The sequence below is a fragment of the Dreissena polymorpha genome, chromosome 1, assembly GCF_020536995.1.
Source record: "Dreissena polymorpha isolate Duluth1 chromosome 1, UMN_Dpol_1.0, whole genome shotgun sequence".
In the NCBI taxonomy this organism is placed as follows: domain Eukaryota; kingdom Metazoa; phylum Mollusca; class Bivalvia; order Myida; family Dreissenidae; genus Dreissena; species Dreissena polymorpha.
Window position 1 is genome coordinate 70,680,771 of NC_068355.1, and position 22,224 is coordinate 70,702,994.

Genomic DNA, 22,224 nt, shown 5'->3' on the forward strand with positions numbered 1-22,224 from the left:
CCCTTTGTATCTTGAAAAAATGCTTTTTACTATAGGTACTTTTGTGTCCGGAGCCATATCTTGGCAGTGCTTTTGCGGATTTCATTGAAATTTGTTATGAGTATATATATGCATAAGAGGATAATGCACCCCAACTAGCATTGTACACCATCTGTTAAAAACAGAGATATGGCCCTTTGTATCTTTAAAAAAATGCTTTTTACTATAGGCTCTTTTGTGTTCGGAGCCATATCTTGGAAGTGCTTTGGCGGATTTCATTGAAACTTGGTATGAGTATATATATGCATAAGAGGATAATGCACGCCAAAGGGCATTGTACACCATCTGTTAAAAACAGAGTTATGGCCCTTTGTATCTTGAAAAAATGCTTTTTACTATAGGCACTTTCGTGTCTGGAGCCATATCTTGATGGTGCTTTGGCGAATTTCATTGAAACTTGGTATGAGTATATATCCCTCGCCAGAGGCGGAGGGATATTGTTTTGGCGCTGTCCGTCCAGCTGTCCGTCTGTCACTTTTGTGTCCGGAGCCATATCTTTGAAGTGCTTTTGCGGATTTCATAGAAACTTGGTATGAGTATATATATGGATAATAGGATGATGCACGCCAAATGGCATTGTACACCATCTGATAATAACAGAGTTATGGCCTTTTGTATCTTCAAAAAATGCTTTTTTTAGTGTCAAATATAACACTTTTGTGTCCAGAAGTATATAGGCGGGGGATATCAATTCTACGAATTTGCTTGTTTAACCAGCAATTAGAATAATATTAATAAAATTAATATTGTTTGCTAACACTAGTTGACATGCGATATTGAACTATTCACAATCAAATATAATATGCTAGTGGTTTTGTGCATGGATCATACTAATTATCCTCGCTAAATTTCGGAAGGGGATATAGTAATAGTCTTCGTCCGTCTGCCTGTCCGTCCTTCTGTCCAAAACTTTGTCCAGAGCATAACTACAAATCTATTCAATGGATTTACTATAAACTTAGAATATAAACAAATGGCAACTAGGAGAAGTGCAGTGACCAAGAACCATAACTCTATCTACCTTAGTTTTTTAATATCTCCCTTGATTATATCAAATTAAATTTTTGTCAGGAACATAACTCGTAATCTACTGAAAGGATTTACATGAAATTTGAAATATAAACAGATGGCAAGTAGGAGAAGTGCAGTGACTAAGAACCATAACTCTCTGTACCTTAGTTTTTGAAATTTCTCCCTTTATTTAATTTAAAAGTAAATTAAATTTGTATCCGTTTTGTCCAGAGCATAACTGTAAATCTACTGAAGGGATTAACTGTAAATCTACTGAAGGGATTAACTTAAAACTTCAAATATAAACAGATGACAACTAGGAAGAGTGCAGTGACCAAATACCATTACTCTATCTACCTTAGTTTTGAATTATCTCATTATTGTCCCCTAGCGGGTTTACCGGAGGGGACTTATGGTTTGCGCTCTCTGTGTCAGTGAGTCCGTCACACTTTTCTGGATCCTGTGATAACTTTAAAAGATCTTCATATTTTTTCATGAAACTTGAAACATCGGACATATGGCAATATGGAGATTATGCAAGTAATTTTATTGTGTTCCTACGTTAAGAATATTGGTTGCTATGACAACAAATAGACTAGAAATACTGCTGAAAATGGTGGATCCTGCACACTTTTCTGGATACTGCAATAACTTTAAAAGTTCTTCCTATTTTTTCATGAAATTTGAAAAATGGATAGATGGCAATATGGACAATATGCATGTCAATTTATTTTTTTCTACGTCAAAAATTCTGGTTGCTTTTGCAACAAATAAAAAAAATCTGACAATGGTGAAGCAGGTAGGGGACATATATTGCTTGGCAATAGTCTTGTTTAATTTGAAAGTTCATTTTTGTCCAAAGCATAACTCTAATTCTATATAAGAGTTTCACTTGAAACTTAAAAAATAAATCCTTTCTATATAAGGGATTTACTTGAAACATATTGTTCAAAGCTATCCGGGTCTAAGAAAGAGTTTAAAATGAAACTCAAAATATATCAAGGACAAGTGTAGTGTCTCAAAGCCATAATCATAGCTATGTATTTTAGCTTTTCAATTTTTAATATCTCCCTTTATCAAATTTTACAAAATATTTCAATTTTAACACTGAAGTATTCACTGTAAAATGAATGGAAGAGTTAAAGGAAAAATACAGTGATCAAGAACAGTAACTGTTTATAGTCATCTTGTTTAATTACCTCCCTTTCTTTCATTTCCATATTTTTTATTTTCTACAGCATAACTCCAACACTATGTAACTAATTGATCCTTGAAATATGAATAGATGACACAGGTGCCATGTTTTACAAATATTATTCTTCTCTCTAAAACAAATGTTCTCCTACAGGCAAACACATTTCGGCGGGGATGGCTATGTTAATCAGTTAATGTGGCTCTTGTTGGTATTTATTTTATAAGCACATAACAGCTTTGCATTTTCCAGTTTTTATTTCTGGATTAAATTGAAGGTAACAAAGAGAATGATTGCCATCTTATTTTTCGTAACTTTCACAAATATCCAGAAGAAGCGAATCTCAAATTTACACAAGTTATCATCACGGTGTATAATTCCAGATGTTGTCATGTAGTTTATTGTTATTTGGGTGTTGTTATGTGTCTTATCAGCGGATATATTTCAAGTTCATTATGGCAGTCACAGTGCGGTATCAGATAAGATATTAGACCTCCCAAATTCAAATCAACTTTGTATTATAAACATTGATCGCTATCAGACAAGGGCCTAACACAAGGGTGCAGAACCAAGTCACACCAAGGTCCCACCCTGCCACCTTTTATCCACACATGCCCTTATTTTGATTTCATCACATTATTATAACAGAAGTTGTATTTGAAGTTTCAACAATAAATCCTTTCAAAATTCTATCAAGTATCCGTTCTGTGTCAATGAACCCTACAGCGTAGTCATATGCAATGCGATCGCACTGTAGAATTACAATCAAAGAAATAAAAAATAAATTGTGTTTTGTTTCCAGCATGTGTATTAGAAAGAAAATTATATTTGCAAATCCCTATTTCCTTAGTTTAAACCTATTTATTTAAGCTCGCTTGCATAGAAAGCCTAAGGCTTATTTGGAACGCTCTTGAGTACGTTTCCTGGGACTAGAACCAGTGCTTGGAGTCTGGGGGAACTTTAAAAAACGCTTCCACAGTGGGGATCAAACCCCTGACCTCCAGATTGCAATGCAGACACCATATTCACTACATGACTTTTCCCTTCACAATTGGCATCTTAAGCATCGCCAAAAGAATCCTGGCTGTCCGATTTAGAAGGATATGACTGACAATCACTAAATTCTCATACAATTGCAACATATACAGTTCAACAGAAAATTCTCCATGATAACTATCGTATTCTATTTCCATTTATTTTTCTTACAAAACTTGCGAGAAAAATATCACATCCAAAGCCCAATTATGCCGGTGCGGGCGTATAAGCACGGATTCAAACTAAGTATCTACCAGTTTTAATGACAATGTAAAAATTCAGGACTTTCTCATATTCCTTCTCGCTAAAAACACTATCATTGAATCGAAGCTGGGTGTGAAAATGTTTTTATATGGACAAAATTTGATAAATAAAGTGTTTCTATTAAAGGGTTTTTAAAAAGCATGGCATTTCACCTTTAAACCCCCTTTTCACAGAGCACCTCCCATATTAAATGAAAGCTTGTTTTACAGCAAACATAAAAGTCATTATGAATCTATTACAAGTTATATAATATTTATATATTTTAAGCTCAACTGAGCACAACGTGCTCAAGGTGAGCTTTTGTGATCGCCTTTTGTCCATCGTCCGTTGTCTGTCGTGCGTTGTGCGACGTCAACGTTTTCCTTGTTCACTCTCTAGAGGCCACATTTATTGTCCAATCTTCATGAACTTTGGTCAGAAGATTTGTTTTCAATGATATCTTGGATGAGCTCAAAAATGGTTACGTTTACTTGAAAAACATTGCTGCCAAGGGGCAGGGCATTTTTCCTTATACATGTATGGCTATATACTAATATACTAGTACATGTATGGCCATAGCAAAATCTTGTTAACACTCTAGAGGCCACATTTATTGTCCGATCCTCATAAAACTTGGTCCGAAGATTCATCCCAATGATATCTTGGACGAGTTTGAAAATGATGTCCGTTGGTTGAAAAACATGGCCGGCGGGGCATTTTTACTTATATGGCTATAGTAAAACCTTGTTAACACTCTAGAGGCTACATTTATTTTCTGATCTTCATGAAACTTGCTCAGATGATTTGTCCCAATGATATCTTGGATGAGTTCAAAAATTGTAACCTTGGCTTGAAAAACATGGCTGCCAAGGGGCGGGGCATTTTTCCTAATATGGCTATAGTAAAATCTTGTTAACTTTCTAGTTTGCTCAATCTTCATGAAGTTTGGTCAGAACATTGGTTTCCTGTGTAGTAATGTTTGGTTTTATTATGTCAATATTACTGTATGTGACATTAACTGTGTTATGTAATTTTTCATAACACAGAATTTTCATAGTTAACATAACTGTTTTAGTCATTAACACTTATGATAAGCCTTTCAACTAAAAGATAACTGACACAAAGACAACATGTACATGATTTTGCAGTATTTATGCAGTATTTATCTCCCTTGTTTAACCTGGTTCAGTTATCTATTTTTAGTTCTGCTCTGGAATTTGGGAAGATATTGATCATTGATAAATGCACTGTTCTGAGGGAAAATTGACTACTCTGCCATTGATCTCTTCTGAACTGTATAAAATAAGCTGTTTGGGCTGATTTTAACACCTCTTGATGCTTTCTTGAAAAGTTAACAGCTCTTGAAAAAGGTTGAAATTTTGAAATAATTAAACTCTAAATTATTTTAAACACAAGCATCAAGACATTTTGGCATTATTTTCTTAATTATTCTTATTATTATCCCCCGCCAGAGGCGGAGGGATATTGTTTTGGCGTTGTCTGTCCGTCCGGCACTTTTGTGTCCGGAGCCATATCTTGGAAGTTCTTTGGTGGATTTCATTTAAACTTGGTATGAGTATATATATGCATACGAGGATGATGTACGTCAAATGGCATTGAACACCATCTGTTAAAAACAGACATATGGCCCTTTGTATCTTGAAAAAATGCTTTTTACTATAGGCACTTTTGTTTCCGGAGCCATATCTTGGAAGTGCTTTGGCGGATTTCATTTAAACTTGGTATGAGTATATATGCATAAGAGGATGATGCACGCCAAATGGCATTGTACACCATCTGTTAAAAACAGACTTATGGCCCTTTGTATCTTTAAAAAATGCTTTTTACTATAGGCATTTTTGTGTCCGGAGCCATATCTTGGAAGCGCTTTGGCGGTATTTCTTTGAAACTTGGTATGAATATATTCCCGCGCCAGAGGCGGAGGGATATTGTTTTGGCGTTGTCCGTCCATCCGGCTGTCCGTCCGGCACTTTTGTGTCGGGAGCCATATCTCGGAAGTGCTTTTTGTGGAAAACGCACGACTTATTAATTCACCTAAATAAATTGTGAAGGCTTAAGAACCTTCCTTTGTCTTAGTTTTGTGTCATTGTCCTCCGTCCGTCCATCTATCATTATGTTCATCCGTCCAATTTGCACCCATCCTCAAACAAAGCATATGTTGCGGGGGATACCTTTGGCCTTTCAGGCCCTCTTGTTTAGATTATTTTTATTTGGCATTTTCTAAATTAGAAAGACTCTATTCTATTTCACTAACTGTAGTAAATTTTTCTTATTTTTGCATTTGATTCACTGAAGTTTCCTAATCTCCATAAATATTGTTCTTTAAAGGGGCCTTTTCACAGATTTGGGCATTTTTTAACTTATTCATTAAATGCTTTATATTGATAAATGTAAACATTGGATCGTAAAAGCACCAGTAAAAAATCAAGAATAAAATTAAAAAAAGGAAAAGAACTTGCCCGGAGCATGTTTCGAACCAGTGACCCCTGGAGTCCTGCCAGAGTCCTGAAGTAAAAACACTTTAGCCTACTGAGCTATTCCGCCAAGTACACATTCTTGACGTATTTTATACCTTATATAAGCAATCTTCGTAGTTTCACAAAATTTAACGACAAAAACAGAACTCTCCAAATTATTCAATCGTTTTGCGTTGCAACGCTTTATAATTTTTAGCTCATCTATTTTTTGAAAAAAAATTATGAGCTATTGTCATCACCTTGGCGTCGGCGTTGGCGTTGGCGTTGGCGTTGGCGTTGGCGTCGGCGTCCGGTTAAGTTTTGCGTTTAGGTCCACTTTTCTCAGAAAGTATCAATGCTATTGCATTCAAACTTGGTACACTTACTTACTATCATGAGGGGACTAGGCAGGCAAAGTTAGATAACTCTGGCGTGCATTTTGACAGAATTATGTGCCCTTTTTGTACTTAAAAAATTGCAAATTTTGGTTAAGTTTTGCGTTTAGTTCCACTTTTCTCAGTAAGTATCAATGCTATTGCATTCAAACTTGGTACACTTACTTACTATCATGAGGGGACTGGGCAGGCAAAGTTAGATAACTCTGGCATGCATTTTGACAGAATTATGTGCCCTTTTTATACTTAGAAAATTGACAATTTTGGTTAAGTTTTGTGTTTAGGTCCATTTTATTCCTTAAGCATCAAAGCTATTGCTTTCATACTTGCAACACTTACTAACTATCATAAGGGGACTGTGCAGGCAAAGTAATGTAACTCTGACTGGCATTTTGACAGAATTATGTGCCCTTTTTATACTTAGAAAATTGAAAATTTGATTAAGTTTTGTGTTTAGGTCCACTTTATTCCTACAGTATCAAAGCTATTGCTTTCATACTTGCAAGATTTATGAACTATCATAAGGGGACGGTGCAGGCAAAGTTATGTAACTCTGACTGGCATTTGGACGGAATTATGGGCCCTTTATACTTAGAAAATTGAAAATTTGGTTAAGATTTATGTTTTGGTCACTTTACCCCTAAAGTATCATAGATATTGCTTTCATACTTGGAACACTCACAAACTATCATAAGGGTACAGTAAAAGGACAAGTTGCATAACTCTGGTTGTCATTGTTACGGAATTATGGCCCTTTTTTGACTTAGTAACTTTTAATATATGGTTAAATTTTGTGTTTCGATCCACTCGAAGTATCAAGGCTATTGCTTTCAAACTTCAAATACTTACATGCTATCATGAGGTTACTGTACCTGGCAACTTGAATTTTACTTTGACCTTTGAATGACCTTGACTCTCAAGGTCAAATTATTAAATTTTGCTAAAATTGCCATAACTTCTTTATTTATGATTAGATTTGATTGATACTTTGATGAAACTACTCTTACCTGACATACCACAATAGACTTCACCCAAACCATCCCCCGTGCCCTCCCCCCCCTCCCCCCCTCCCCCCCCCCCCCCTAATTTTTTTTTTTTTTTTTTTTTTTATAAGATCATCTCACAAATGACCACCACACCCTCACACTATACCCCCACCCCACCCCCCCACCCCCCCCCCAAATTTTTTTTTTGATTTTTTTTTTTTTTTTTTTTTTTTTTTTAAGATCATCTCACAAATTATCACCACACCCTCACACTATACCCCCCCCCCCCCCGATTTTTTTTTTTTTTTTTTTTTTTTTTTCGCTTTTTTGGAAGATAATGTAATAAATGTCCACAACCCCACACTATACACCCCTCTTCACTCCACTCCTCCCTCCTTTGTGATTGAAAATGAGAGTCCCTTCACCTTTAAAAAGAAAATAGATGAGCGGTCTGCACCCGCAAGGCGGTGCTCTTGTTAGGTTTTAAAATCGTCAAAAGATGCATATAATGGCTATATTAGAGCATGGTAAATGTTCAGTATTACTGTTTCCTCACAAATATCAAAACTAAAACGAAAATTTGCGGATCTGAAACAACTTTTTTCAATTTTGTCAATTTACCAAAGCGTGAAAAAATCCCTTTAAATCAAATTAGACCTGTTTTGTAAACTAGATTTTTGAAGCACTTTCTAGACTAACAGTAACTTATATTTATATCAGTTTTTTTTGACAGATTTTGAACTTCTTTTTACATTCATTAAGGTATTTGCTGTATGTTGTTCATTTTTGTAACGATACTTAGATTCTTTAGACTTGGCTTGTACCTGTTCTTAATTTTCTGTCATTGTTCTTCATTTTCCGAGTTCTTGGAATAAAAATTAGTTATTATTGTTAAAGCTGCCTTGGTTTTCACTTATAAATAAATTCTTTGAGTGTATTTAGGCGTCCCTGACTGAATGCCTTTAGTTAATTGAATTACAACCTGTCAGTATATTCATCCTGACTGGAAATAAGAGTATGTCAAATAAATATTTCCGCATTACATAAATGCTTACAAAGTTACATAACTTGTAACCGTCCTGTGACCGGTTCATTTGCGTAAGCGAAGGGGACCGCACTACCACACCTGGATAGGACAGTTGAGTTTGATAATGGTTTGGATCGGTAAAAAAACATGGCCGCCAGGGGGGGGGTTTATGTCCCCCACTATAGTAGTGGGGGACATATTGTTTTTGCTCTGTTGGTTGGTCTGTTGGTTGGTTTGCGCCAACTTTAACATTTGCAATAACTTTTGCAATATTGAAGATAGCAACTTGATATTTGGCATGCATATGTATCTCATGGAGCTGCACATTTTGAGTGGTGAAAGGTCAAGGTCATCCTTTAAGGTCAAAGGTCAAATATATGGGTCAAAATCGCTCATTTAATGTACACTTTTGCAATATTTCAATATTCAAGATAGCAACTTGATATTTGGCATGCTCATGGAGCTGCACATTTTGAGTGTTGAAAGGTCAAGGTCATCCTTCAAGGTCAAAGGTCAAATATATGGGTCAAAATCGCTCATTTAATGTACACTTTTGCAATATTTCAATATCCAAGATAGCAACTTGATATTTGGTATGCATGTGTATCTCATGGAGCTGCACATTTTGAGTGGTGAAAGGTCAAGGTCATCCTTCAAGGTCAGAGGTCAAATATATGTGGCCAAAATCGCTCATTTGATGAGTACTTTTGCAATATTGAAGATAGCAACTTGATATTTGGCATGCATGTGTATCTCATTGAGCTGCACATTTTGAGTGGTGAAAGGTCAAGGTCATCCTTCAAGGTCAAATATATGGGTCAAAATTGCTCATGTAATGTCACTTCTGCAATATTGAAGCTAGCAATTTTATATTTGACATGCATGTGTATCCCATGGAGCTGCACATTTTGAGTGGTGAAGGGTCAATGTCATCCTCCAAGGTCAAACGTCATATACGGGGACATAGTGTTTCACAAACACATCTTGTTCCTTATATTTATAGAGTAAAAAAGCTTGTGAACACTCTAGAAGTCACATGTTTTGCCTAATCATCATGAAATTTTGTCAAAACATAAGTTATGTGGATGTCTGGGACGAGTTTGAAAATGGCCGTGATCAGTGAAAAAACATGGCCGCCAGGGAGTGGGGCAGTTTTGTTTATATGTATGTAGTGACAACATGTGAACAGTCTAGAAGACACATTTTTTTCCCAATCTTCATGAAATTTGGACTTGTCTTGGAAGAGTTAAAAAATGGTTCAGGTCTGTTAAAAAAACATGGCCCTCAAGGGGCCATTTGTTGTTCATTCTTCATGATACTTGGTTAGAACATTTGTTCCATTGATATCTTGGGCTGCAAAGAACAGGTCATTTCTTTTTATCTCAGTTGAGCAACTTTGGGCCTTTCAGGCCCTCTTGTTTAATTCACACTGAAAAGAAGTGAATAAAAATATGGCCCAACAGGTAAAATTCTTTTGCTTCATATTCACAAAGAGAAAAGTCCTTGTTATTTCACAGAGAGTTTACCATGTTCGTTTAAAGGTAATTCTTTAATTTCTGGCTTTGATTCATGCTTGAATAATTACCGACAGGTAGATGACCATCAATGGCAGCAACAAATAGACCAGTTAATAAGAAGAGAAGGCCTTCTTGTAGTGGAGAGTACAATGAGGCAGATGACTACCTGGACCTCACGGACACCAGTCTGGAAAGTGCAGAAATGTATCTGTCCATGAACTTGTCAGACCAGACTGCTGAACAAAATACAACTGCTGACTTTTTTGACAGTGGTCTTGGGTCAGAACAATTATTAATGTCAGAGAGTATGTCCCTCCTCTCGTCACAATCAGGTTATTGTAGTTTCTGTATTCTGATGAACAATGGAACAGTATTATTTAGTAATATCAAATATTTAATTTGTTAAATGATTTTTACCACAGCTTTCACTTTCTTTATTGATATACATGATTTATGATGTAATCAAATTTTTACAGTTTAATATTTGTTGCATTGTATTGGAAACAGTTTTGCTAAGTGCAGTTCTGTGTGTAAATATTTTTAACTATCTTTTCTATACAGAACGTCACAATTCCAGTATTAAAATAGGATTGGAACAGAAGAATGCACTGGAAGAAAAATTCAACAAAAAGGTAAGCATGATTAAATCATTACCAGGTTTGTCTAGATTCATAAAAATCATCATTAATTTGCAAATTAGAGAATGTATTACCAACTGTTAACATCTACATAACATTGATGCATAAATTACATAAGAAGAATAATCTTTTATGTTGATAAAAATCTGGCATTCAAAACTGGTGTAACACTCCGCCAGGGCTAATTAAACACCCTTATGTGTTAGTACCCGCTGCCTTTTTAGCTCACCTGAGCACAACGTGCTCATGGTGAGCTTTTGTGACGGCTTTTTGTCCATCGTCCGTTGTGCGGCTTCAACATTTGCCTTGTTAACTCTCTAGAGGCCACATTTATTTACCAATCGTCATGGAATTTGGTCAGAAGATTGGTTTCAATGATATCTTGGATGAGTTCGAAAATGGTTATGTTTGCTTGAAAAACATGGCTTCCAAATGGCAGTCATTTTTCCTTACAGGGCTATATGTGGCTATAGTAAAATCTTGTTAACACTCTAGAGGCCACATTTATTGTCTGATCTTCATGTCAGAAGATTCATCCCAATAATATCTTGTACGAGTTCGAAAATGATGCCATATGGTTGAAAAACATGCAGGGGTTCCGCTGTCGATCGCCATTGGCGCCAAATGGCGCTAAATTTTTAAATGTGGCTCCAATTTTTTAAAAGTGGCGAATTTCAAAAAATCGGTAAAATCCTATCCGAAAATGTACTGCGAGTCGAAAGCACGCGACCGAGCATCAGCGGCCAGCGTCTGTCAGTTGTAAATATTGATTTACGATGATGTAAGCGACCTACAGTGCAGAGTGCATTAGAAATCACCGAAGCATGTAAGTGTTACAAACGGTGTTTTTACTGCTATTGTCAAGTTTTATGGGGGTTATTATCGGATTAACGGCTCCTTTATGATATTGAGCAATAAGTTAAGTAACTCGGGGACAAACTGTCACGACGATCAATAATTATAATGATTATTAGGGCCTCTATTTCTTTGTTAAAATCAAAACCATGGGGCTGGCAAAAGCATTTAATTCCTCCACATCAACAAATAAAAACTTGTTTCAACAGGTATTTGTGAGCATTTCTGTTTAATAGATTCATTATTGTAATGTTCTTGGAAGGATATAAATTGATTAAGATAACAACAATTTCTGAATTAAATATAAAACATTCACTCGATGTACTATATTTCGGATATGTTAAATTCGGACATTTAAAGATAGGGACATTTATGAGTTGGTTTGATGTTGATAGTTTGTAAAAATATGTTTTATGTTATTTTAGGCAACTAGAATGGATTGTGGCAATTATCTGGGCCTTTCTGTCAGGAAAAAGGCGTGAACAACAGTCATTTAATTAAACCTGGAAATCATCCACCACTCACAGAAAACTTGTTAACAACAGAAGCTGATGTATATCATGTCCAAATGACCAAATATAACTGTTAAACAATTTGAAGTGAGATGCTTTATTTTCTGATTCCCTTTCAAATGATGAACATTGGTGTGATTTTATGTTTAAATAATTACTTTCGAAACATTTATGCAGCATACTGTTTAATACATTGATGTTAACATTATTATATTATTTTGGTTATCCGTGTTGTTTATCAAGTTGAAAAAAATGTTATTTATATACAAATAAAGCTTATTAAGACTTATAAAGGTACTTATTGTTTTCTTTATGAAATAACATACTTTTTAAAGTGATAATATAGTAAATGACAATAATGTAGTAAGGTTTCTTAAAATGATTGTTCTTATTAATAAGGTGGAATAACCAACAGTATTCACGCCGCGAAAAAGTGGCGACAACTTTTTTTGGGCCAGTGGAACCCCTGAACATGGCCGCCAGGGGTGAGGCATTTTTTCCTTATATGGCTATAGTAAAACCTTGTTAACACTCTAGAGGCCACATTTATTTTCCGATCTTCATGAAACTTGCTCAGAAGATTTGTCCCACTGATATCTTGGATGAGTTCAAAAATGGTAACCTTTGCTTGAAAAACATGGCTGCCAAGGGGCGGGGCATTTTTCCTTATATAACTTTATATGGCTATAATAAAATCTTGTTAACCCTCTAGAGGCCACATTTATTGTCCAATCTTCATGAAACTTGTTCAGAAGATTCATCCCAATAATATCTTTGACGAGTTCGAAAATTATGCCTGTTAGTTGAAAAACATGGCCACCAGAGGGCGGGGCATTTTTCCTTATATGGCTTTGGTAAAACATTGTTAACACTCTAGAGGCCACATTTATTGTCCAATCTTCATGAAATATGGTCAGAAGATTTGTCTTTATGATATTGGATGAGCTCGAAAATTGTAACCTTTGCTTAAAAAACATGGCCGCCAAGGGGCAGGGCATTTTTCCTTATATGGCTTTATAAGGCTATAGTAAAATCTTGTTAACACTCTAGAGGCCACATTTATAGTCCGATCTTCATGAAACTCGGTCAGAAGATTCATCCCAATAAAATCTTGGATAAGTTAAAAAATGATGCTGGTTGGTTGAAAAACATGGCCATCACAGGGGCGGGGCTTTTTTCCTAATATGGCTATAGTAAAACCTTGTTAACACTCTAGAGGTCACATTTATTTTCCGATCATCATGAAACTTGGTCAGAAGATTTGTCTCAATAATATCTTGGATGAGTTCGAAAATGGTTTTGGTTGCTTTAAAAACATGGCCACCAGGGGCGGGGCATTTTTCCATATATGGCTATATATGGCTATAGTAAAACCTTGTTAACACTATAGAGGCCACATTTATTGTCCAATCTTCATGAAATTTGGTCAGAAGATTCATCCCAATAATATCTTGGATGAGTTCGAAAATAATTATGTTTGCTTGAAAAAAATGGCTTCCAAGGGGTGGGGCATTTTTCCTTATATGGCTATAGTAAAATCTTGTTAACACTCTATAGGCCACATTTATTGTCAGATCTTCATGAAACTTGGTCAGAAGATTCATCCCGATAATATCTTTGACGAGTCCAAAAATGATGCCGGTTGGTTGAAAAATATGGCTGCCAGGGGGTGGGGCATTTTTCCTTATATGGCTATAGTAAAACCTTGTTAACACTCTAGAGGCCACATTTATTTTCCAATCTTCATGAAACTTGGTCAGAAGATTTGTCCCAATAATATCTTGTTATATCAGGTGAGCGACTTTGCGCCTTTTAGGCCCTCTTGTTACACTATATACGTTTTATTGACCAATTTAAATAGCATTTGGCAAATTATTTAATTTATGGATCTTCGATATCAAAGGATGTTTATATTGACAAAGCATTATTAGTTAATGCATAATATAACATTCTTTCACAATGCTTGCAAGTTGCATGACTTAATTCATCTTCTAGCCTAGGCACAGTTTGGACTTCACTTCACCTGAATCAGACCTTGATGTTGATGATGCCTTGGATGACAGCTTTCTGGCAGAGGTCGTGTCAGATGATGATGCAGTTGTTGATCATATAATGTCAGCTTTAGATGATGTTTCTTACGATGCAGAACCAACAGTATGTTGATTTCATAGTGTTTCCAGATGAGTAATTTGAAATCAGCGGTGATTTAAATGTCCTCTAGGTGCCGATTTCCTGATAGATGGTGATGTTGAAAACTTGCTTCAATTTTTAAAGATCATTATTTTCTGGATAACTAAATCCCCTATTGTGATAAAACATCATGCATAAATAAGTTGTATTCAGATTTAGGTTGGGTTTGCATATGGAGTGGAAGGGGTCATGGTCAAGGAAACGTTTAGTAAATTAATTGTTTCTGTTCAATTACTTAAGAATAAATTTAGCTATGGGTAATGCAACTAGAATATGTAATATCTAGACGACTCTAGGGTTGCATGTGGCATGAATGTTGTCAAGGTCATGCCACTGAGCATGTCAATTGGGGACAAGATCATCATGCCACTGGGCATGTCAAGATCATGCCACTGTGCATGTCAAGAACATGCCACTTTGCATGTCAAGAACATACCACTGAGCATGTCAAGAACATACCACTGAGCATGTCAAGATCATGCCACTTTGCATGCCAAGATCATGCCACTGAGCATGTCAAGAACATGCCACTGTGCATGTCAAGATCATGTCACTGAGCATGTCAAGATGATGCCACTCTGCATATCAAGAACATGCAACTTTGCATGTCAAGATGATGCCACTGTGCATGTCAAGAACATGCCACTGTGCATGTCAAGATGATGCCACTTTGCATGTCAAGATCATGTCACTGAGACGGTCAAGATCATGCCACTGAGCATGTCAAGAACATGCCACTGTGCGTGTCAAGATCATGCCTCTGTGCATGTCAAGATCATGCCACTTTGGATGTCAAGATGATGCAACTTTGCATTTCAAGATGATGCCACTTTGCATGTCAAAATCATTCCACTGTGCATGTCAAGATCATGCCACTTTGCATGTCAAGATCATGTCACTGAGCATGTAAAGATCATGCAACTGTGCATGTCAAGATCATGTCACTTAGCATGTCAAGATCATTCCACTGTGCATGTCAAGATCATGTCACTGAGGATTTCAAGATCACGCCACTGTGCATGTCAAGATGATGCCACTTTGCATGTCAAAATCATTCCACTGAGCATGTCAAGATGATGCCACTTTGCATGTCAAGATCATGCCACTGTGCGTGTCAAGATCATGTCACTGTGCATGTCAAGAACATACCACTTTGTATGTCAAGATGATGCCACTTTGCATGTCAAGATCATGCCACTGTGCATGTCAAGATTATGCCACTGTGCATGTCAAGATCATTTCACTGTGCGTGTCAAGATCATTCCACTGAGTATGTCAAAGTCATGCCACTGTGTATGTCAAGATCATTCTACTGTGCGTGTCAAGATTATTCCACTGAGTATGTCAAAGTCATGCCACTGAGTATGTCAAAGTCATGCCCCTGTGTATGTCAAGAACATTCCACTGTGTATGTCAAGATCATTCCACTGTGTATGTTAAGATCATGCCACTGAGTATGTCAAGATCATGCCACTTTGCATGTCAAGATCATTACACTGAGCATGTCAAGATTACTTATGTCATTTATTTCAAAAGACTGAAAATTTTGTTGAATACAAGAAATCTGAAAATCAGTCAGTTAGATGATTCTTTAAATTGACGAACAAACTATCTTATATCAAGGACAGACAAATGACAGATTGGTACATGCATGTGTATAGAATTTACCCAATATTTTTTACTGCCAAATTGATGCATTTAGTTTGACTGCCTTTTTTAGTCATTGTTGAATCCCTTGAATTCATTAAATCTATCTTTAGACTGTGACAGTATAAGTGTGGTGTGTAAGTCTTATTTTTGTGTGAGATTTTAAAATATTTTTGTTCATTTGTGCACACAATGATTTATGCATTTATAAAATATTAATAAATCAGTCCATTCACTCTGATTTAGAGAGGTGAATGCTAAAGTTAAAGATATGTCTTATAATTAGTTTATATACCTTTTTCCAGAGTATTTCTTGAAAATTATAAGAGATGTCAACTTAGAACTTAAGAGGGTAGATCTAAATCAGAGAAAGTGCAGTGCATGAGAACGCATGAGATCCATAGCATCTCATTATCTTATAGCTATTGCTCTTGTGAATGTTATTTCAGTTCATATCTTATTTATAATGAGGTACCTAGATAAAACTTCATAAATAGGGAGCTTCCATTTTTGGAAACCTTGAAACTGAAATGCCAGTGCCTTCTGACAAAGTTGAACTATAGCCCTATCTTTATAAAACTTAGTTTTGCATGATGTATTGGATGAATTGGGTCATTTGTGCGATAACGTATGTCACTAGTTAATTTAATTTTTTTTTTTTAAGTCATAGTATCATTTAAAGGGTTAAATGACCTAGGCTCCAAATGATCTTCATTTACACACTTCCTGAAATTACATGAACATTAAGATATTAAGTTGCCCTGCCAAACTTAAGAAATAGTTCTACCCAATAGGGCTGTGTTTTGACTGCATATCGAGTTAACAATTGACTGTTGCAGTCTAAGAAACAGCGTATCCATCCATACAGCAGCAAAAAGGGCAAGCAGCCATTCAAAGGAAAGGCAAGGTTTAAATTTACTCCAACAAGGGAAATGAATCCCATACAGCAACAAATGCCTAGAGAAGAGTTTGAGGTATAGTAACATGTTTGCTGTTGTTTTAATACATTTAGATGATCTTTAAATGATTGGTATTTTGTCATTATGATGTGATCTATAACTTCTCACAGTGCTCCAGCTAGGCCTAAATCGAAGGGCCCCGCGCCCTGCCCTCCCGAACCTCCGCCCTGCCCTCCCGAACCTCCGCTTTTTTTTTACATATGATAATTCATAAATCTCTTATTACATTGTAATTAGTTTAATCCTCATTGTAGACATTATATTTGAATGGTTTAATAATAATGGGAATAATAAATTATTTATAACATATATATTAACATGCAATAGAAAGCATTCCAGAAACACCCGCGCGCTCGAATATACCCTTTTCACAAAATACTGCGCGTCGAAAGTGCCCTTTTCACAAAATACTGCGCTTCGAAAGTGCCCTTTTGACAAAAAAGCCCCCCTGCCCTTTTCAAATCCTAGCTGTAGCACTGTTTTGATTTGGAGAAGTTCTCCAAATCAAAACTGATTATGAACATAATCATTTTGAAAGCTATTGATTTCAAACTTGATTGACAGATCATATTTAGGAGATTTGCAGTGAAAGAACAATAACTCACTTTCTTGAGGAGTTATTGCCCTTTATAGGTGTTCATACAAAATTGTGTATACATGTCGTAACATGAACAGAACAGAACAGAACAGACAGTTTATTAAGACTTATACATAAGTACATCGTCTTTAATGCATATAATTATAAATAAAGTAATGTCACGTATCCTTATACTATAGTAGGTAACCAAATCAATATAATGATGTATATATGTTAGTAAGTAAAATGACATTTCAGAACTAAATTCAATGAAATGACATTTCTAAACAAAATAAGAACCGAGATAAACAACGATTTTGACAAGGAGAAACATAATAATGTTAAAGGCAGTAAGGACAATGTATTACAAATACTATCAGTGACTGCAAAGTGATACATACACTTCTTTGAAGAAAGTCAAACTATAATTCAGTGGTATTATTTAAAATAGCATTTCGTACAGATAATGCTTCCTTAACATATTTACACACGGTAAATATCACATGTGTCACCATGCCAGCAACTCTGAAACCAGCTGTAAAGACAATCATGAAGTGGCTAAACTGTGTCCTCATAGAAAATGTTGAAAAAAAACTAATGTGGAGAATAATCAAGTGTTGCAATTTCTCATAGAGACATAATTGCTTCTCTCACCTTTACCTACAAAGCATAATTTAATACATCTGACTATTATTATGCCCCCCTTCGAAGAAGAGGGGGTATATTGCTTTGCTCATGTCGGTCTGTCGGTCGGTCTGTCTGTCGGTCGGTCCGTCCACCAGGTGGTTGTCAGACGATAACTCAAGAACGCTTAGGCCTAGGATCATGAAACTTCATAGGTACATTGATCATGACTCACAGATGACCCCTATTGATTTTGAGGTCACTAGGTCAAAGGTCAAGGTCACTGTGACCCGAAATAGTAAAATGGTTTCCGGATGATAATTCAAGAACGCTATGCCTAGGATCATGAAACTTCATGGGTAGATTGATCATGACTAGCAGATGACCCCTATTGATTTTCAGGTCACTAGGTCAAAGGTCAAGGTCACGGTGACCCGAAATAGTAAAATGGTTTCCGGATGATAATTCAAGAACCCTTATGCCTAGGATCATGAAACTTGATAGGTAGATTGATCATGACTAGCAGATGACCCCTATTGATTTTTATGTCACTAGGTCAAAGGTCAAGGTCACGCTGACCCGAAATAGTAAAATGGTTTCCGGATGATAACTCAAGAACGCTTATGCCAAGGATCATGAAACTTGATAGGTACATTGATCATGACTGGCAGATGACCCCTATTGATTTTCAGGTCACTAGGTCAAAGGTCAAGGTCACAGTGACCCGAAATAGTAAAATGGTTTCCTGATGATAACTCAGGAAAGCTTATGGCTAGGATCATGAAACTTCATAGGTACATTGATCATGACTCGCAGATGACCCCTATTGATTTTCAGGTCACTAGGTCAAAGGTCACAGGGACAAAAAACATATTTACAAAATGGCTGTCACTACAACTTAGAGCCCATATGGGGGGCATGCATGTTTTACAAACAGCCCTTGTTTCATATTTTCTTTATATTCATTTTTTGCAGTCAGTGCTTGAAGAATGGATTCCAGAAGATGAGCCTATGACAATTCCTGTTGCTAAGCTTAAAAGTAGGTTAATAATTGTATTTAAGCATTTGAAGGCCCTTCTGACTGTTAAACTTATATCTACACTCATTTTCCTTGGTCTGCATTGTAAATAGAGTTGCCTTATTGAGAGCAATCCCTCTTTTCAATGGAGTGTCAATATCCATATATGTATTGGATATTATTCTTATGAGTGCAAGAATGAGTTGCATAATCCCACTAATTACTTTACAGCTGCCACGCCCCCTGTGAAACTAGCATGCCAGGGCTGTGACAGCCTTTTTAGCCACCTCAGTTTAATTGAATGCTGTGAAGGCCACTTTGCTTGCAACGAGTGCGCCACAAAGAAAACAAAGCAGGTGCTAACAGGAGAGAAGAAAGGCTCCGTTGGATGTCCAAAGCTGGACTGCAATAGCTCCCTGCCTATCAGTAGGTCATTTAATACATTTCAGCATCCCTCTGTGATAATGGGTTTTAATGCATGTGAGGAAAGTGTTGTCCCAGATTAGCCTGTTCAGTCGCCACTTGTTCATCTACTTTTGCAACTCAAATTAAGCAAAAAGAGCTGGCAATTACAAAGTTTGCAAATCCGAACAAGGACTTGATTTAAGCTCACTTGAGCACAATGTGCTAATGGTGAGCTTGTGATCGCCTTTTGTCTGTTTTGCATCGTCATCATTTTGCCTTGAGAACACTCTAGAGGCTACAATTTATTTTCCGATCTTTATGAAATTTGGTCAAAATTTTTTTTCCCAGTCATATCTTCGATGAGTTTAAAAATGGTTCCGTTTGGTTGAAAAACGTGGCTGCAAGGGTGAGGGGCATTTTTCCTTTTATGGCTGTAGAAAAACCTTGTTAAAACTCTAGAGGCCTTATTTATTTTCTTATCATCATGAAACTTTGTCAAAACATTTGTCCCAATGATATCTTGGACGAGTTCAAAAATGGTTCAGGTTGCTTTAAAAACATGGCCACAAGGGGGAGGGACATTTTGTCTTAAATAGCTATATACAGTCAAACCTGAATTCAGCGGTCAGTCAAGGGAAATGACCAAAGTGACCATTGTCCACAGGTGACCGTTGAATTCGGATCACAATTTTAAGATGGTTTGTCAGTTGGTAGTATTGCTACGTCGTTACCTCACCCAGTCGTTATAATACAGTGTTAAACAAATGCTGATTGCCGTAAACTAAGCATAATAACAGAATTTACTTACATTGAATAATACAGAATAATACCTTATAGATTGATTTAATTTCATATTGTCATTAAACTAAAGCAATGACTTTATCAACGCTAGTATAATTGTTTACTCATGCATCTCAATCATTCAGTGAACAACTTGACACGTGCCGTTGACGTCACGTCCGTACAAGTCTTAAAAGCGGATTCGCTTTCATAAACCGATAGTACGGTGATATTGTACCATTCTAATTAAAAGAAAAAGACGCAATAAGTGTGTTAAAATTTATTCGTTCGCAAACATCACACAAAAAGCATTTTAATTCAACAACCTCATACAAAATACAACGCTTCAAACTCACATTTGCATTTGATTCATACTCCTCCATAATTTCTCGCTTACGCTTAAGCACACTCTGCACTTGCGTACGTCCAACACAGAGCTCACTTGCTATTACACGCGAACTTTTTCCAGATTCAAACAGTTTCAAACACTTGACTCGCTTCTATAATGTGAGGAATTTACGTTCACCACTCATTGTTATTCCATGATTTATTATTCCGATTGCTTTTAAAAGTGTTGTGAATGCTAGAAAGCTCTTTTAAAGAATGATCCGAAAATGTTATTTTAAAATCGATACTCAATGTTGTAAGTACAATGTACTAATTAGCGGTCATTTAATTAGCAATTATTACTTTAAACGTGTCAAAACTCTGACATATTTTCTGTTGAAGAAACCCCCACAATTACTCCCGGAAAACAAACCTTCTCAACACCTTATTATTTGTTTACTCGCAGCGGGCCGCTTTTATAATATCAAAGGCAATTACCGCTATCAACGCTCTAACCGCAAACTAGACGGACAAATGATGTGCAGTGTTTTTAATTTTCGCGACTCGAGACGACTGACGCGTGACCGTTGATTTCAGTTCAAACATGACTTTCGGTGTTGAATATAGTGGCCGTTGGCCGTTATGGCCAGGTGGCCGTTAAATTCAGGTGTAATATAGAGTGTTTTTCGTTGGAGGGATTCCAGACTGACCGTTGTCTACAGGTGACCAGTAAATTCAGGTGGCCGTTAGGTCAGTTTCGACTGTATAGCTATATTGAAACAATGTTAACACATTAGAAGCCACATTTAGTGTCCAGTCTTCATGAAACTTGGTCAAAAGATTTGTCCCTATGATATCATGGATGAGTTCGAAAATGGCTCAGGTTGGTTTAAAATAATGGCCGCCAGGTGGCGGGGCATTTTTCCTTAAATGGCTAAAGTAAAACTTTGTTAACACTCTAGAGTTATTGTCCGATCATCATGAAACTAAGACAGAAGATTAGCCCCAATGATATCTTGGACGAATTTAAAAATGGTTCTGGTTGGTTGAAAAACATGTCCACCATGGGGCAGGTCATTTTTCCTTTTATTGCTATAGTGAAAACTTTTTAATACTCTTCAAGTCACATTTATTGTCCAATCTTCATGAAACTTGGTCAGAATATTTGTTTTTATGTTATCTTGGACGAGTTTGAAAATGGTTCCATTCTGTTTAAACAATGGCCACCGGGGGACGGGGAGTTGGTCCTTATATGGCTGTAGTGAAATCTTGATAGCACTCTAAAAGTTACGTTTATAGTTCACTCTTTATGAAACTTAAACAGAACATTTGTTCTAAATGATATCTTGGGCTGCACAGACTAAGTCAGTTCCTTTGTTTCTGAGGAGGGCGACTTTGGGCCTTAAAGGGACCGTCAACTGCGATTAACGAAAAAAGAAAGGTCATGATATTTTAATCAATATAAACTAATAATTGTAAAACAATACGGTATTTTAGAACTTTTCTTTTTTCGTCAATCCCGGTTGACAGTCCATTTAAGGCCCTCTTGTTTAAATTGTATTCAAAGATTTTATTGATTTAAAAACTGCTGCTAGCTAACACCAACGATTAGTTACTTTTCCGTATGTTGACAACAGCCCTTCCAACCTTCAAGTTAATAGTGTTGAGCATTCTGGAAAATAGCATGCATTTATAATGGATATTTTTGATAAAACAATGAATTATGCTCAAATAAGCAGCAAGAATGGCGCTTGATGATGATGATGATGA

At 36.3% G+C, this 22,224-nt stretch overlaps 1 protein-coding gene across 3 annotated transcripts in view; it reads left to right on the plus strand.

Moving 5' to 3' along the window:
- The window catches only part of LOC127834188 (uncharacterized), a 56,780-nt gene that overhangs the window by 17,352 nt on the left and 17,204 nt on the right, over nucleotides 1-22,224 (plus strand). For all 3 annotated transcript variants that reach the window (XM_052359850.1, XM_052359835.1, XM_052359842.1), the window contains exons 2-7: nucleotides 9,997-10,254; nucleotides 10,484-10,554; nucleotides 13,923-14,081; nucleotides 16,604-16,738; nucleotides 18,900-18,963; nucleotides 19,174-19,368. In XM_052359850.1, coding sequence (XP_052215810.1) covers nucleotides 10,011-10,254; nucleotides 10,484-10,554; nucleotides 13,923-14,081; nucleotides 16,604-16,738; nucleotides 18,900-18,963; nucleotides 19,174-19,368 — 868 coding nt within the window. In that variant the 5' untranslated portion in view covers nucleotides 9,997-10,010. The remainder of the gene's footprint in view (nucleotides 1-9,996; nucleotides 10,255-10,483; nucleotides 10,555-13,922; nucleotides 14,082-16,603; nucleotides 16,739-18,899; nucleotides 18,964-19,173; nucleotides 19,369-22,224) is intronic.